This window comes from Rana temporaria, chromosome 5, assembly GCF_905171775.1.
Source record: "Rana temporaria chromosome 5, aRanTem1.1, whole genome shotgun sequence".
NCBI lineage: Eukaryota > Metazoa > Chordata > Amphibia > Anura > Ranidae > Rana > Rana temporaria.
The window spans coordinates 39,388,607-39,406,864 of record NC_053493.1 but is presented as its reverse complement, the minus strand read 5'-3'; the positions used below and the strand labels follow the sequence as shown (position 1 = coordinate 39,406,864).

General features: G+C 45.4%; 1 protein-coding gene across 1 annotated transcript in view; it reads right to left on the bottom strand.

Annotated features, from left to right (window-relative positions):
* FAM171A1 (family with sequence similarity 171 member A1) overlaps positions 1-14,992 on the bottom strand; it is a 167,817-nt gene extending 152,825 nt beyond the window's left edge. Inside the window, exon 1 of the mRNA XM_040352412.1 lies at positions 14,651-14,992. Within this exon, the coding sequence (XP_040208346.1) occupies positions 14,651-14,756 (106 nt within the window). The 5' untranslated portion in view covers positions 14,757-14,992. The remainder of the gene's footprint in view (positions 1-14,650) is intronic.
* Between the last annotated feature and the right edge of the window lie 3,266 nt (positions 14,993-18,258).

The following is an 18,258-nucleotide window of genomic DNA, read 5'->3' as shown; positions in this document are numbered from 1 at the left end:
CGGTGGGCGCAGCTGACGGAATGTCACTTCCGTTACCTAATCTGACGGGTCGCTGATTCTGACGGAACACAGGCAGGAGGGCACGCTCATCTGAGAAAGCCCCTTTTCCAGATGAAAAAAATAAAATAAAAAAATGAAGACCCCTGGGATTTAGGACATACTTTTGGCCTAGTCTAGAAAACATGAAGTAACTAAAAAAAAATATATATATATATATATATATATATATATATATATATATATATATATATATATATATATATATATATATATATATATATATATATATATATATATATATATATATATATATTTTAAAAACAAGCATATTTAATCTACAGTATGGGCCAGATTCATAAAAGAGATACGAAGGCGTATCTCCTGATACGCCGTTGTATCTCTGTTTCTATCTATGCGACTGATTCATAGAATCAGTTACGCATAGATAGCCAGAAGATCCGACAGGTGTAATTGTTTTACACTGTCGCATCTTAGGATGCAATACCGCGGCTGGGGGGAGTTTGCGTCGTAAACCAGCGTCGGGTATGCAAATTAGGAGTTACGGCGATTCCCGACGGATTTTCGCATTCGCTACGTCGCCGCTAGTCTAGTTTCCCGCCGCAAAGTTAGTCGGTTTTTCTAGTGCCTTAACTTTACGCAGCAATCGTATTGCTGTGTAAAGTATGGCCGTCGTTCCCGCGTCGAAATTTAAAAAATAACGTCGTTTGCGTAAGCCGTCCGGGAATACGGAATTACGCTACGCGCTCCGCCGTTCGAAAAAATTACGTCACGGCGCGCAAAGCACGACGGGAATTACGGAACGGAGCATGCGCAGTAGGTCCGGCGCGGGTGCGCGCCTAATTTAAATGGCACACGCCCATTTGAATAGGCCCGCCTTGCGCCGGCGTAGGTTTTCATCGCAAGTGCTTGGTGAATCAGGCACTTGCGATGAAAACTTGCGGCGGTGTAACGTTACACCGCCGCAGTTCTACGTGAATCTGGCCCTATATTCCTATTTATTAATGCTAACGACATAAGGATAAAAAAAAAAAAAAGGAGTTCATGTTGATTGAGTTGAGTTGAGTTCCGCTTTAAGCTGCTATTGTTTAATTTAAAATGTCTTTTGTGAAAACCAACTTGCGTATATATCCTACAGGCCCTGCAATATGTTACAGTAATGGCCCCGACACCAGCCAAACAGATGAGCTCATGTCTAGTCTGCAGTCACCTGTGCTTACTGCCGTTTCACCTTCTTCCCATTACACAGAACAATGGAAGGGCTGAACGCGGCCCGGGGCTAGGAACTCTCACCTGTTCTGCAAAGCTTTGTCCAAGTTCCTCCTCTTCTGGAGAAAGTCCCCCCACCCCCGCCTACACTTCCCTTTCCAATAGCTCTTCAGGAATCCTCTAGCTGGCAGGTGAAATACAAACATATTAAAACCAGACCTTTTTCTGACATTTGTTGTTTACAAGTTAAAATCAGTATTTTTTGCTAGAAAATTACTTAGAACCCCCAAACATAATATATTTTTTAGCAGAGACCCTAGAGAATAAAATAGCGGAGGTTGCATTATTTTATGTCACACTGTATTTGCGCAGCAATGTTTTTTTGGAAAAAATACACTTTCGTGAATAATAAAAAAAAAAAAAAAAAAAAGAAAACAGTAAAGTTAGCCCAATTATTTTGTATAATGTGAAAGATGTTACGCCGAGTAAATAGATACCCAACATGTCACCCTTCAAAATTGTGCACGCTCATGCAACGGCGACAAACGACGCTAATTAAAAATCTCCATTCCTGTTTAGAGTTACAAGGAGGTCTAGTGCTAGAATTATTGTTCTCGCTCTAAGGATTGCGGATGTTAACACACGTGTAGTTTGAACACCGTTTACATATGTGGCCGCCACTTACGTATGCATTTCCTTCTGCACGCGAGCCCCAGGGCGTTTAAATTATTATTTTTTTACTTTTTATTATTTAGACTGTCCCTTTAAAAAAAATAAAAAAGTTTGATCATTTTTATTCCTATTACAAGGAATATAAACATCTCTTGTAATATAAATAATCATGACAGGTCCTCCAGGGGCATAGAGTCAAGTGGGGGCCATCTTGCCCTCGACTTCCTGCCCATCGCTTCACAGGATCGGATCATTTTCGCCGCTGCGACTGCTCCGGTAAGTGTAGAAAATCACCATCGCTGCCCATAAATGCGATCCTGTCGTGAATCCGCCAACGGGACTATTTTTATGTAAAAAGAGGATGGCCTGCTGTAAATAAATAAATGTTGTGGTTATGGCAACTAGCTGCTGCCATTTTAGCCTCTGTTGGATCAGAAGTTGTCATGGTGCTGCACATGTGATCACTTATAAAACCAGCCATGTGACTGCTTGACAGTTCGGTTGAGAGCACAAGGAACTGCCTTGAATGTTATGACGAACCGTTAAATCGATGGGTTTAGTTCCGCTTTAAGAATCTCTGAAGAAGCAACAACATGTCATAAGTAAAAAAAAGAAACTAATGCCGCGTACACACGACCGTTTTTAAAAAAAAAACAATGTTTTTTTCAACCCGATTATTGTTAAGCCGGCCTTGCCTACACACGATTGTGAAAAAAAATGCTCTAGCAAAGCGTGGTGACGTACAACACGACGGCACTAAAAAAGGGGAAGTACTATTCGGATGGCTCCACCCTTGGGGCCGCTTTTGCCGATTTCGTGTTAGTAAAACTTTGGTGAGAGACGATTTGCGCTTTTCAGTCTGTTACAGCGTGACGAATGTGCCATCTCCATTATGAACGCTAGTTTTACCAGAACGTGCGCTCCTGTCTCATAACTTGCTTCTGAGCATGCGTGTTTTTTTCACGTCGTTAAAGCCCACACACACGACCATTTTTTACGATGTTAAAAACGACAACGTGAAAATTTAGAGCACGTTCTAAATTTTTAATGGCCATTTTTTACGTCGTGAAAAATGCTCTGGAGCCCACACACAATCGTTTTTAATGACATTAAAAAAAAAATGAAATTTTTTACATCCCGAAAAACGGTCGTGTGTACGCGGCATAACAAATGCCAACAAAATATAATTTGCCCAATTACAGGGAAGTGATTTTCAAAAATATAAGAGGCAAGTAATAGAAAGCCGCCATTGCTTTAAAAAGATAACAAACTTTCAAATAACCATCAACCAAAACAGCGTTCCATGCGAGAACCGTTGGCGTCAGGTTTGAATTTTGCAGTCCTGGTGGCCAAAGCACTGAAATTCAAACATCTGTCCAAGATGACATCATACAATACTGACTTAACAACAGAGCATGGAATTTACAGTTGCTCGTGTACGGTATTCTATTAATGAAATACCCAATTATAGGCTGGAACACCAGGACAAGGATCCTTGTTTAACAAAAAAATAAATAAAAAAGTGACAGTTATTTTCAGCCAGGTCCAATAAGAATTAGATCCTATAGTCACGTTTTAAAATAGAGACCCTAACCATTGGGTGAAGTTTTTCCCACAAGCTAAAAAAAAAAAAAAAAAAAAAAAAAAAAGGCCCCTTTATACCGATGCGTTTTTTTTTTTTTTTTTTTGCTGCTGCGTTTTCACCTAGCTAAAAGCGCAAGAAAAACACAGTAACGAGGTTTTCATTTAAGGGCCCTTTCACACTGATCAGTTTTCTTCCATTTTAGCCTTCTTAGGAAAAAATAAATAAAAAATACATGATGATTAAGCCCCGGTTCACACTGATGCAATGCAAGAAACGCACAGGAATCGCTGCAATTCCTGCATCGCACAGCAATCGCACGGTGGTCATACGATCGGCAGTGACTGCCAATTCAAAGTTAACGACACCCCAAAAGCAGGCACATGCGCACTGGGGAAAACCGAAGCAATGGCACCTATGTGCCGTTGCTTTAGTCCATGTGCCGTTACCGGCGGCTACCACGCACATGCGCTGGAGTGACGTCATCGCGGCTCCGGCCAATCACTGCGCCAGAGCCGCTATATCCGGAAGAAATGTCGGCGGCCAGAGGGGGAGATGAGGACCGCTGCAGGGGATTTGATCTCAGGCAAGCAATACATAATGGGCCGGATTCAGATAGAAGATATGACGGCGTATCTCCTGATACGCCGCCGTATCTGAGTTTCGGCCTTCGTATCTATGCGCCCGATTCAGAGAATCAGTTACGCTTAGATATCCCTAAGATCTGACTGGTGTAAGTGTCTTACACCGTCGTATCTTAGGCTGCATAATCACGCTGGCCGCTAGGTGGCGCTTCCGTATAGTTATGCGAGGAATATGCTAAATAGGTATTTACGCCGATTCAGAAACGTACGCCCCGCCGGCGAATTTTTTTATGTCGTTTGCGTTAGGCTTTTTCCGGCGTATAGTTACCCCTGCTATATGAAGCGTAGCTAATGTTAAGTATGGACGTCGTTCCCGCACCGAGTTTTTAAAATTTTACGTTGTTTGTGCAAGTCGTTCGTGAATAGGGCTTTGCGTTCACGTCGATAACAATGAGGCTTTGCGGGGTAATTTAGAGCATGCGCACTGGGATTTTTTCACGAAAAAACGTCAAAAACGCAGGGTCAAGTCAAATTTAAATAAAACACGCCCCCCACATCCCCATTTGAATTAGGCGGGCTTGCACCGCAACACATACGTTACGCCGCCGTAACTAAGGGCGCAAGTTGTTTCTGAATACAGAACTTGCACCCTAAATTACGGCAGCGCAACGTATCTGAGATATGTTACGCCGGGCGGACAGATAGACCATTCTATCTGAATCCAGCCCAATGAGTTAGTATGCTTTGCATACTAGCTCATTATACTTTTGTCTTGCAGTTTTTTTTTTGTTTTTTTTTTAGAGTTTACTTCCTCTTTAAAAGTCCTGTATGCTGCATTTTTGCTGTGGTTAAAAAAGAAAAATGAATTGGGAAAAAAAAACGCACTGAAATTGCACCCGCAGTTGCGTTTTTGAAGTCACATGTCTTTTTTTACAAACAGCACCGTAAGCGCAACAAAAACACATATGTGTTTTTGCAAAAGAGCAGCATGAAAGTAGCCTACATCCTAGGGAATGCTTCACATCAGTGCGCTGTTGGTTCGCTGTTTTTTTAAAAAAAAGTCCTGCATGCTGCATCTTTGCTGCGCCTTTCACAAGCGCACAAAAACGTAATCGCATTGGATTTTTTTTTTTTTTTTTTTTTTTTTTTAGAGTCACATGTCTATTTTTCACAGATGCATGCTGGGATACAGGAGTGCAGAAAATGCATCAAAAACGCTTTTTTTCACACAACTGTGTATGGCCCCCTTTCCCATCTGCTGTAAATGAGTCTTGCTTATACTGATCAAACAATCACAATCTGTTGTACGATAATGTTACGGTATGGTATATAGGGTAAATTTGTACATATATATATATATATATGCAAAATAGTACAAATTTACCCTAAAATATTAAAATTATGGTATAGCTCTAAACGCAGATGATGATTTTTAATTTTTTTTTTTATTTGTCTAAATATATATATATATATATATATATATATATATTAGACAAATAAAAAAAATAATTAAAAATCATCATCTGCGTTTAGAGCTATACCATAATTTTAAATATTATAAATATAGACATATAATTGCAGGTTTGTCAATGGCAGTGTGAATGAGGCTAGCCCTGCAATAATAAACAATGTGCCCACATCCTATTGCTTGCTGCCGCATGCGATCGATCGTCGCGTACCTGACCCCGGCCTGCCAACTTGCAGATTCAGAAAGCAGGGTCATTTCCTTTGACCCTGCAGTGAAATCATGTTAGGGTCCCCCCTCCTCTTTGGAGAAGGGGGCATTTTAATGACAGAGAAGGGGGGAGACCTCGCAGGTTCTCATGTTTCCATCCGAGCAGAGCGCACACACAGAATGGAAAGCGCCAAAGTTTCCTGAGCGAATGACACCAGGACAATAGAAGGAAACAGAACATATGACCGAGCCGCCTTCCCTCCCTCCCGAAATACAGACAGAATAACAAGAACATTTCAGATGCATCAGCTGGATCCAGAACAATTAGCGGCATGTCAGACAGGCGACTTATTCTTTTTTTTTTATCTGATATCTCATAGTCATTTCCTATGGAATCGCAAACTCATTTCGCAGGGATCTATGATACGTTCGCTCAGTGTTTGAGTTTGTACGGCATTCGCTTTATGGCTGAGCTACAAAGAGCTGAAGGGGAGCGATTTGTAGCAGCCATTGGTAAAATAACGATGCAGCAATCGTCTTACCTGCAACAGCGACAGATTGCGTCTTAGCAACAAAAGGAAAGCGACTATAGCTATTAAATCGCCAGCAACAAATTGCTGTTAAATCGCTGACATTGGAAAATTTGTAGCAATTGATTGCTGCTGCAAAAATCACCCATCTAACATGGCCCTTGGCACCATAAACTCGCCCACCTACCAAGGCACCATAAAATTGCTAGTCTCATGTGGCCCTTGGCACCATAAAAATCACCCATCTAACATGGCCCTTGGCACCATAAACTCGCCCACCTACCAAGGCACCATAAAATTGCTAGTCTCATGTGGCCCTTGGCACCATAAAAATCACCCATCTAACATGGCCCTTGGCACCATAAACTTGCCCATCTAACGTGGTCCTTAGCACCATAAAGTTGCCCACCTACCATAGCCACTATGATGTGGCCCATGGCAGCATAAACTCACCCACCTAACGTGGCCCTTGGCACCATAATCTCACCCACCTAACTTGCAACATTAAATTACCTTTCTAGCAAGGCCCTTGGCACCATAAAATCACCTTTCTAGCATGGCCCTTGGCACCATAAACTCGCCCACCTAACATGGCCCTTGGCACCATAAACTTGCCCATCTAACGTGGTCCTTAGCACCATAAACTTGCCCACCTGCCATAGCCCCTATGATGTGGCCCATGGCAGCATAAACTCACCCACCTAACGTGGCCCTTGGCACCATAATCTCACCCACCTAACTTGCACCATAAAATCACCTTTCTAGCATGGCCCTTGGCACCATAAAAAAAAAAAAAAAACGCACCCATCTAACATGGTGCTTGGCACAATAAAATGAACATCTATGGTGGCTCATGGCACCATAAAAATCACCCATTTAACGTGGGCCTTGGAACCATAAAATCACCCATCTAATGTGGCCCTTGGCACCATAAAAATCGCTCATCTAACGTGGCAATGGCATTTGACATTTTCTCGCACCGTGAAGTCCACAGAAGTCATGAAAACACATATACAGTGCCTTTGGGAGAAGACCCTTCTAAATGTCACAACAGTGATGTCACAGCAGGAAATCTCCCCTCATTGGCCAAACCAAAATCCCCTTCCTGCCCCCTCCCAGCAGCCATTTAACTGGGTATTTAACACTGGAAAGCAGGAGGACTTGCCAATCACATAATCCCTGCGATTGGATGTAACAGGGGTCACATGACCAGGAACCTGTCCCACCAGTTTCCAATCACATACAGGGGCCAGGAGTTGTATGACAGCTCGATCAATGTACTGCATGTGTGCATTAAGGCCCATCCTCCCTGCTGCAGCACATATGCTTTACATGGTTGGCAAGAGGTTTTAAAAAAAAAAAAACGCACCCAAAAACTGGCAAAAGTGGCCAAAAATAGATGTGAACCGGCCTAATTTTCCTAAGCCACAGAGGTGAATGCAGCACAATTGTCCCTGACAAGAAATGCTGCACAAACTTTATCGCTGAGTAATGAAAGTACACAACTCTAAAATTAGCAAGTTAGTGATTCCATAGAAAATAAAATTTCTTAACCAGAAATTATAAAAATAAAAAAATCACGATATAAATTTGCCAATATAAAATGGCCAGTATAACATGACCCTGCTAAGGCCAAAAAGTTTGTGCTGAAAAAGATAAAACAGTCCAGATTAATAGAAAATAAAAAGATCCAAATGAATAAAAAAGAAGGAATATAAAAACATAAAATGAAGACCAAACGATCTACATAAAAATAAAGAAGAAAAAAAAAGGGGGATAAAAAAAAAAAAAAATAGACCAACGATAAAAAGATCCAAATGCGATGCGATTCCTGTGCGGGTTCCCGCATCACATCTAACTCGCAGGCAGTCTACACTGTTCTCTGCGAAACGCTGCAGGGGTCAATAGAAAGTTAATGACACCCCGCAAATTGGTTCGCAGAACACAGTGCAAACTTTGGAATTCGATTGCATGGGTGTTCCAGTGCAGACAAAAAAAAAAAAAGGGTCCTGCACCATTTTGGTGCAAATGCGATTTCAGCCATACAAACTGTATGGCTGAATTCGCATTGCAGATATTGTATGTGATCTGTGCAGCAATGCGGTGCGAATCACATGCGGTTCACATGGGTGTGAACCGGCCCTAAAAAGATAAGATAAAAAAAAGATAAGATAAAAAAAAAGATTAAAATATATAATTATATATATATATATATATATAATCATAAAAAAAAAAAAAAAAACATTTTAATAAGCAAATAAAGATCCAAATCAATAAAAAAAATGTATATATATCTGACATCACAAAAAAAAAAAAAAAAGAAAAGATAAAAATATTGGACGCCAACTCGTGGACTGTACAATCAATTTATATATATATATATATATATATATAAATTAAATTATATATATATGGTTTAATAAAAATTTTATATACGATACAATCACCACCGGCAATGCTCAGACGATCACATGACCAGCAAATCCACCAGCACTATAGGTAGCTGTAGGGTACCCACACCACACATACATCTCGCTACAACCAATTGGAGGATCGTTGGTAAAGACGGAATAGCCTACGGGAGAAGACTGAGCCCCCAAACCTCAGAGATCTTCCGATATTCTTTACAATATCTCACCCAATCATTGGATTTCTCCGATAGGTGAAGAGTTTTCTACGCCTTCATACGGGGATCCGCTCACCCATAAGGTGGGAACAATGAACTGTCCACGTCCGATATCGGAAAGAATATTGGAAGATCTCAGCTGTTGATCCCCGAAATACATCAAGGTGCAATAGTCAAGGCAAGACTCGGGTCATTGCCAGGAATGACTGATCTTGCCAGACGAAAGACGCCCATAGATTAGGGTCATTGGCAGGAATGACCGATTTTGCCAGACGAAAGATGCCCTTAGACCTGAGACGAGTCTAAGGGCAGTCAGTCAGTCAGTCAGTCAGTGTCAGAGGTGGAGTAGGGTGCTTCGGACCTTCCGCTTACGAGCCTGCTCCCACCCAGACCTGGCAGTCAGAAACTAGGCAGACTAGGCAGACTTTCCATTACCTGTGCTGCACAAGAAACAGCTCCTAGGAACCAGGAACCTAGGAACCAGGAATCCAGCTCTCTCCTCTCCTCGTGGACTCCTTCCTGCTCCGCAGGTAAGACCCTGTTCTCTCAGGGCCTACCATCTTGGGGAACCACTGACGGCCGTCCTTTTCAGGGCAGCCGTCACACAGACCCCACACTGCGGCTCTCTATTTTTCTCGGCATCCTCTCTCGCACGGCCACCCACGATTGTGGTTGCCCCCAGACACCCCCCCTGGGTGTATTTTCGGCGCTTTTTGGCGTTTTTACACGCCCGCGCCAGCCTGCTACTTTTCGCGGCCGCCGCGCCTCAGGAAAGTCCGCGGCTTCAGCCGCGGCCTACCGGCGCTCCGACCGTTTCTCCCTGCACCTACCACCAACAGTGCAGTTTTCGTTGTTTATCGCCCCTGCACCCCTAGAGGTCCCCTCCACCCCCCCTATTAGCAACCAGATCGGTGGAATCATTTTCTTACCTACCTGATTGCTCCCCCAGCCTGGGTCCTGTGTCTTTGCCTGGCGGCCATCTTGGTGCACCCCAGCAACAGTGACACCCAGCATCCCCCCCCCCCCCTTTTCCCCTCATTAAGTCATCAATCTTTGATCCAGGGCTTGAGCCGATCGCCTTTAGGGATCAGGAAGGAATTTTTTTCCCTGCCGCAGCACATTGGCCAGCTTGCCCAGGGTTTTTTTGCCTTCCTCTGGACCAAGGATTGCTGAGAGCGAGGATTCCCTGAATCCTCTCTCACCAAACACCCGCACCCCCCCTCACGGTGACTGGCAACAATGGTTAAATTGAGATACTCTGCGGAAACCATTTGGGGTCTGAGACAATTCGCAACAATATTACCTGCCGTCACCACAAAAGCCTTAAAATCGGATCAACTTTTGAGAATCGATCGACGATCGATCATCAAAAATTTCAACCATTCAACACAGCTCAAGCACATATCATGTGCGTTGCTTAACACTAGATCGGCAGTTAAACACCGCTCAGAAATCCATGATTTCTTACTACAAAACGATCTAGACTGCCTCTTTATTACAGAAAGTTGGCTGTCAGACGACTGCAACACCATTCTCGGAGAATTGGTGCCAGAAAATTATCGCATCCTAACGGAAAATAGAATAGGGCAAAGAGGAGGAGGCCTGGCGGTGATTCATAAGTCGCATATTGCAATCACTAAACCGGTCCTTCAAAATCCTCTACCTTTTATGGAAACCCTTACGCTTCAACTTCAAGCTCACTCTCAGGAGACCGTTCACATTCTCCTCTGCTACAGGCCCCCTGGGCCCAAATCGCAGTTGATTCCAGCATTAACGGAGTTCATTTCCACTTACTCCCTTAACAGCAATCATCTTTTGCTGCTCGGGGATTTCAATTTGTGGGCCAACTCCTCACAGGATCCCATCGCGGAGGCCTGCATCGACCACCTGGAAGGATTAGGACTTCAGCAACTTGTATGCGGTCCCACGCATGCCTCAGGTCACACACTCGACCTAATTTTCAGACAAAATCTGAAAATAAACATTTTGGGAAATGAACCTTTGCCATGGACAGACCACCATGCAATTAGCTTCATAATTCCCAGAACTTCACTAGTCATGAAAGTACCCAAGCCGGTGACAACACACTGGGCTAGATCTCAGAAGAAGCTCCACTCGGAACTCTTCAGATCTACCCTGGGAAACCGAATTGGGGCTATTCCTCCTCAGCTAGCAGCCTCAGATACTTTGGATGCCATAAATGCAGCTCTGCTACAGTCAGCCGACTTAGCAGCACCAAAGCGCAAACTCCGCAGCCGGGCAAAAAAGTCCAGCTGGTTCAATAACCAGCTGTCGCTATTGAAGCAAGAGCGCAGAAGGGCGGAAGCCGCCTGGAAAAGAAGTCCTTCAGAAGACCGCCTCAACTTCTACAAAGCAGTAACAACACGATATCACAAGGAAATTTTCAAAGCCAAAAAACTGCACTTTTCTATGGTAATTAACAGCGCAAGGAATCGCCCACGCGAACTCTTCAGGATGGTCACCCAGACCATGAATCCGGGATGTCTTGAAGTTCCCACTTCAGACACCCAAGAGTTCTGCAATGAACTATCGGATTTCTTCATCAACAAAATTGAAAAAATTCGGGTAAGTATTCGGCAAAACAATACTCCACTCAGCCCCCTCTTCAATCAATACACCGACGGAACGCCTCTACAATCAACTAAGTTCACTTTGGAACCCATCTCCATCGATACCACAAAAAAATTCATTGGTGCACTGCGCAACAGCACAGCACCCAATGACATCATTCCCACCAAGCTACTGAAGGAATGTGCCGACATCCTGGCGCCTCCGATCACGCAGCTTATAAATCAGTCATTTAAGGAAGGCATAGTGCCTTCCCTGCTGAAAGAGGGCACAATCCTGCCGATCTTGAAAAAACCTAATTTGGATCCTATGGACCCAACTCACCGCCGTCCCATAACAGGTCTAAATGCTCTGTCCAAGATAATGGAGAAAGTGGTGGTAAATCAGCTGCAACAGCATCTGGACACCCACAACCTACTCGATCCATTTCAATCCGGGTTCCGTCCCGGACACGGTACAGAAACGGCCTTACTGAAAATATGGGACGATGCGCTCGAGGCCGCAGACGAAGGAGAATCGTGTCTCCTGGTTCTGCTGGACCTAAGCGCAGCTTTTGACACAGTAGACCATAAATTGCTACTGAGACGACTAACAGAAGTCGCCGGAGTCTCAGAAGATGCCTTACCATGGTTCTCCTCTTTTCTCGGAAACCGATCACAAACAGTGAAACTGGGATCCTTCACCTCAGAAAAACGCACGGTGCCATGTGGGGTCCCCCAAGGATCCCCCCTATCACCGGTGCTGTTTAATATCTATCTTCGTCCTCTCTTTGATATTATCGGTAGCCAAGAACTACTCTATCACTCTTATGCAGACGACACGCAGTTGTATTTTCGCATCTGCCATAAAAAGGATCATCATCTCAGATTAGAGAAATGTCTCTCTTCAATAGAAAACTGGATGACTAAGAGTTATCTCAAACTCAATAGCGCTAAAACTGAACTCTTTATCTTCGATGCCAGTTGGAAGAAACAACCGACAACAAACTGGACACCATCTCCCATCCTGGGACAAATCATCTCCCCTAGCTCCAAAGTCAAAAGTCTGGGAGTCACGTTTGACACCTTCATGACAATGGACGCACAAATAGGGTCAGTAGTCAGCGGGGCGCACCATTTGATGCGCCTACTACGCAGACTGATTCCATTTATCCCCAAAGAAGACGTAGCAGTCGTGGTGGGAACAATCGTGAATTCCAGACTGGACTATGCAAATGCCCTTTACCTCGGGCTCCCCAAGTACCAAATCGCTCGTCTTCAAGTCGTACAGAATACGGCCGCCAGACTGGTGACTGGGAAAAAATCTTGGGAATCAATCTCACCTTCATTGAGATCCCTTCACTGGTTGCCAGTGAAAGACAGAATTGCATTTAAAGCACTCTGCCTGACACATAAGTGCATCCATGGGAAGGCTCCTAGATATCTATGCGACAAGATCAAACCGCACAATTGCAACCGCATTCTGCGATCCACCGACCAAAATCTGGTCAAGGTTCCTAAAACCAAATACAAGTCCAAAGGAGAAAGAAGGTTTGCTTTCCAGGGCCCCAGGCTTTGGAATGCTTTACCAACCAGCATTCGGTTGGAGCAAAACCACCTGTCCTTCAGAAGGCAGATCAAAACCCTGCTTTTCTGATAGGCATGAGACACAAACAACAAGCGCCCAGAGGCGATTCAGTTCGCATGTGCCGCGCTATATAAATTTTTTCATTCATTCATTCATTCATTCATTGGTAAAATAGAGTAGTCTACTGGAGAAGGCCGAGCCACAACCTCAGAGATCTTCCGATATTCTTTACAATATCTCACCCAATCATTGGATTTCTCCGATAGGTGAAGAGTCTTCTACGCCTTAATATGGGGCTCCACTTGCTCATAAAGTGGGAAGAATGAACTGTCCGGGTACGATATTGGAAAATCTCAGCAGTTGACCCCCGAAACGCATCAAGGTGCAATAGTCAAGGCAAGACTCGGGTCATTTTCAGGAATGACTGATCTTGCCAGAGGACAGACGCCCATAGACCTGAGACGAGGGTTGTTGGTAAAATGGAATAGTCTACTGGAGAAGGCCGAGCCACAACCTCAGAGATCTTCCGATATTCTTTACAATATCTCACCCAATCAATTGACTTTTCCAATAGGTGAGCTTTCTACATCTTCATATGAGGCTCCGCTCACCCGTAGGATGGGAAGAATGAACTGTCTGTGTGCAATATCGGAAAGACGCCCGTAGGATGGAAAGAATGAACTGTCTGGGTGCAATATTGAATAGATGCCTGTAGGATGGAAAGACGCCCATAGGATGGGAAGAATGAATTCTCTGGGTGCGATATTGGAAAGTTGCCCGTAGGATGGGAAGAATGAACTGTCCGGGTGCAATATTGGAAAGACGCCTGTAGGATGGAAAGTTGCCCGTAGGATGGGAAAACTGAACTGTCCGGGTGCAATATTGGAAAGACGCCGTAGGATGGAAAGACGCCCGTAGGATGGAAAGACGCCCATAGGATGGAAAGACGCCCATAGGATGGAAAGATGCCCATAGGATGGAAAGACGCCCATAGGATGGGAAAACTGAACTGTCCAGGTGCGATATTGGAAAGTTGCCCGTAGGATGGGAAGAATGAACTGTCCGGGTGCAATCTTGGAAAGTTGCCTGTAGGATGGGAAGAATGAACTGTCCAGATGCGATATTGGAAAGAATATTGGAAGATCTCAGCAGTTGCCCCAGAAAACGCATCAATAGTGGAACCAAGACTCGGGAACGTTTTTAGGAATGACAGATCTGGCCAGACGAAAGGCTCCCATAGACCTGAGACCTTCGTCACCCAATCTGGCCAAACCAACCGAGGTGGTGAAATAAACCCGTACACACCCCCCCCCCCCCCCCCCCCCCGGGGGAAACATGCATCTTTCTATTTAGAACCCAACGGCCAATGACCATCCTAGGTCTACGACTCGTACCACCATCCTAGGTCTACGACTCGTACCACCAGGCAGAGATAGGTGGGTGGTGGTCTGAGTGCAGGTAGGTATGAGACCTCCATCCTGTGGGGGTGTACAGTAGAAGGGGGATGGGGGTGTACAGTAGAGGGGGGTGGGGGAGTACAGTAGAGGGGGATGGGGGGTGTACAGTAGAGGGGGATGGGGGGGGGGATCTTTCACCGACCTTGAGCCTGTGCTGCATTGTGTTGGGTCAGGCTCTTGCTGAGCGCTCCTCTCCCCCCGCTCCAGGCCAGCACACAGAGGAGGAGCGCCGCCGTACAGCCGCTCATCTCCTCCTCCTCCTCCGATCCTCCGAGCCGAGCCGAGTCTGCAGCGAGGATGGCCAGCCTGCACCCGGGAGGTGCTGTGCACGATGCGGCATCAGGGCCGGGCACGAGCCTCCATGCTGCGTGCGGTGCCGTGTCCTCCTCCTCCTCCTCCTCCTCGGGGTGTATTGTGTTACTCTGCCCGCATCTCTCTCCGTTCTGCCTCTCCTCCTTCTTCTCCTTCTCCTCCTCCCCGAACAATTGCCTGTCTATGGAGAGGTGCGCCAGTGACCCCTGCTGGCCGCGCCGCTAACTGCACCCGCCTATTGTTACCACTCTCTTCCTTTCATTGCAACATTGTAATTCTTTTATAGAATACATAATACAAAGGTGGGACCCTTGAACATTATACTGCACAGAACTCCTCGACACAAAGGGCTCCATTCACACGTGAGCGTTCCTCAAAGTGCGATTTAAAAAAAGCACAATTTGCAGCGCGTTTCGGAAACACACATTTCGTTTGCGAGAACATTAAGGCCTCATTCACACCTCAGTGTTTTGAAGATCAACGCTCCAAAATCAGTGGCGGCTGGTGATTAACATTTTTGCAGCCACTGTGCCCATCATATGCAGCCACTGTGCCCATCATATGCAGCCACTGTGCCCAACATATGCAGCCACTGTGCCCATCATATGCAGCCAACTGTGCCCATAATATGCAGGCTGTGCCCATAATATGCAGCCAACTGTGCCCATAATATGCAGCCACTCTGCCCATCATATGCAGCCACTCTGCCCATCATATGCAGCCACTCTGCCCATCATATACAGCCACTGTGCCCATCATATACCACCACTGTGCCCATCATATGCAGCCACTTTACCCATCATATGCAGCCACTCTGCCCATCATATGCAGCCAACTGTGCCCATCATATACAGCCACTGTGCCCATCATATACAACCACTGTGCCCATCATATGCAGCCACTTTACCCATCATATGCAGCCACTCTGCCCATCATATGCAGCCAACTGTGCCCATCATATGCAGCCACTGTGCCCATCATATGCAGCCACTCTGCCCATCATATACAGCCACTGTGCCCATCATATACAACCACTGTGCCCATCATATGCAGCCACTTTACCCATCATATGCAGCCACTCTGCCCATCATATGCAGCCACTTTACCCATCATATGCAGCCACTCTGCCCATCATATGCAGCCACTTTACCCATCATATGCAGCCACTCTGCCCATCATATGCAGCCAACTGTGCCCATCATATGCAGCCAACTGTGCCCATCATATGCAGCCACTGTGCCCATCATATGCAGCCACTGTGCCCATCATATACAACCACTGTGCCCATCATATGCAGCCAACTGTGCCCATCATATGCAGCCACCTGTGCCCATCATATACAGCCATTGTGCCCATCATATGCAGCCAACTGTGCCCATATAATGCAGCCAATCTGCCCATCATATGCAGCCACTGTGCCCATCATATACAACCACTGTGCCCATCATATGCAGCCAATTGTGCCCATCATACGCCGCCACTGTGCCCATCATATGCATCCCTCTGCCCATCATATGCAGCCACTGTGCCCATCATATGCAGCCAAATGTGCCCAGCAAATGCAGCCGCTGTGCCCATCATATGCAGCCAACTGTGCCCAGCAAATGTAGCCACTGTGCCTATCATATACAGCCACTGTGCTCATCATATGCAGCCAACTGTGCCCATCATATACAACCACTGTGCCTATCATATACAACCAGCTGTGGCCATCATATGCAGTCAACTGTGCCAATCATATACAGCCACTGTGCCCATCATATACAGCCCCTGTGCCCAACATATGCAGCCAACTGTGCCCATCATATGCAACCACTGTGCCCCGCAAATGCAGCCAACTGTGCTCCATCAATTGCAGCCTTTGTGCCCGCCCGCCCGCTGTCTGCCCGGCACTTACCCCCATTGTGGTGGTGGGTCAGGCAGCAAGCTGCCTATCATATACAGCCACTGTGCCCATCATATGCACTAGGGCGCTACTTTACCTGGCAATTGTACTGCCATGCAACACTGTACCCAAATTTAATTTATATAATTTTTTTCACACAAATAGATTTTGGTTTTGGAGGGATTTGTTCACCACTGGGTTTCAATAGGTTGTCCTACACACAAAAAAACACACTAAGGACTTGTACACACGATCGGATTTTCGTAGGACTTTTGTCTGAAGGGCGTTGGCCAGGAACTTGTCTTGCATACAAAGGGCACACAATTGTTGGCCAACAAACACAAACGTAGTTACGTACTATGTCGTTTTTCAGCTCTTTATCACCACCCTTTGGGCACCTTCTGCTAATGTTGTGTTATGGTGAGCATTGCTTCCGAGCATGCGTGTTTATACTTTGGATTTTTGATGACGGACTTGTGTACACACAATCGGAAAATCCGACAACAGACCGCTGTCCACGGAAAATGTTAAAGCATGCTATCCAACATTTGTCTGCGGAAAATCCGACAACAATTGTCCGATAGAGCGTACAAACGGTCGGATTTTCCGCCAACGGGCTGTCATCACACAATTCCCATCGGAAAATCTGATCGTGTGTATGAGGCTTAAGGGCAGGATCTCACCAGAGCAGCGGTCGTGTGATTTGGCTTGGCTCAGCACAGTGATGATAGCATAGGTGTGCACAGCCTTTGGCATTAGGGTGTGCACCCCAAAGCTCAAACACACTCTACCGATCGCTCACGATGTTCATTCAGAAAAGGAAGTGGCTGGTAAATGGCATATTTACTGGCCCCTTCCCCCACTCATCCTAAAACATCCATAGTAACAATGGGTGGGAGAGGGAGGAAGCCGGCAGTGCTGTGGGGGGGAGGAGGGGGAGCCATGTCAGTAGAGGGAATCTGTTCTGCACAGGGTGATTAGGGTGTGCCTGGGCACACCTGGCACACCCTGTGCGCACGCCTATGGATGATAGATTGAGCTCAACTGATTCTTTTTTTTTTTTCTTCACAAACTTTATTGAGATGTCACAAAGACATCTGATAAAGTTCAACTGCCTACCACATGATGCAAACAGCAGATTGCCTATCACCACACTGTGCTGATAAAAGGTTCTGCATGCAGTATTTTCTATCAGCGCACTGTGCCCGCACACCAATGCAACACAGGGGTGGGAGACATTTTGTCTTGTCCTTGCTGTGGGTGGTGTAAATATGTTGTGTTTTACGTCACCGCTTTCTGACACGATCGTTTTTTTAACCTATGGTGTGTGGGCGCGATGGACCATCAGTCAGCTTCATCGGAAAACTGATGGAAAAATCCATCAGACCATTTTCATCGGATTGACCGATCGTGTGTACAGGGCATTAGGGAGGGTCAGTTGCCCTGGGCGCAATGGTTAACTGGGTGTAGGATAGACATGTGCACTGCCGAATTTTTTTTTTCGTTTATGTTAAATATGTTTGTTTTTTTGTTCTTTTTATTTATTTATCAAA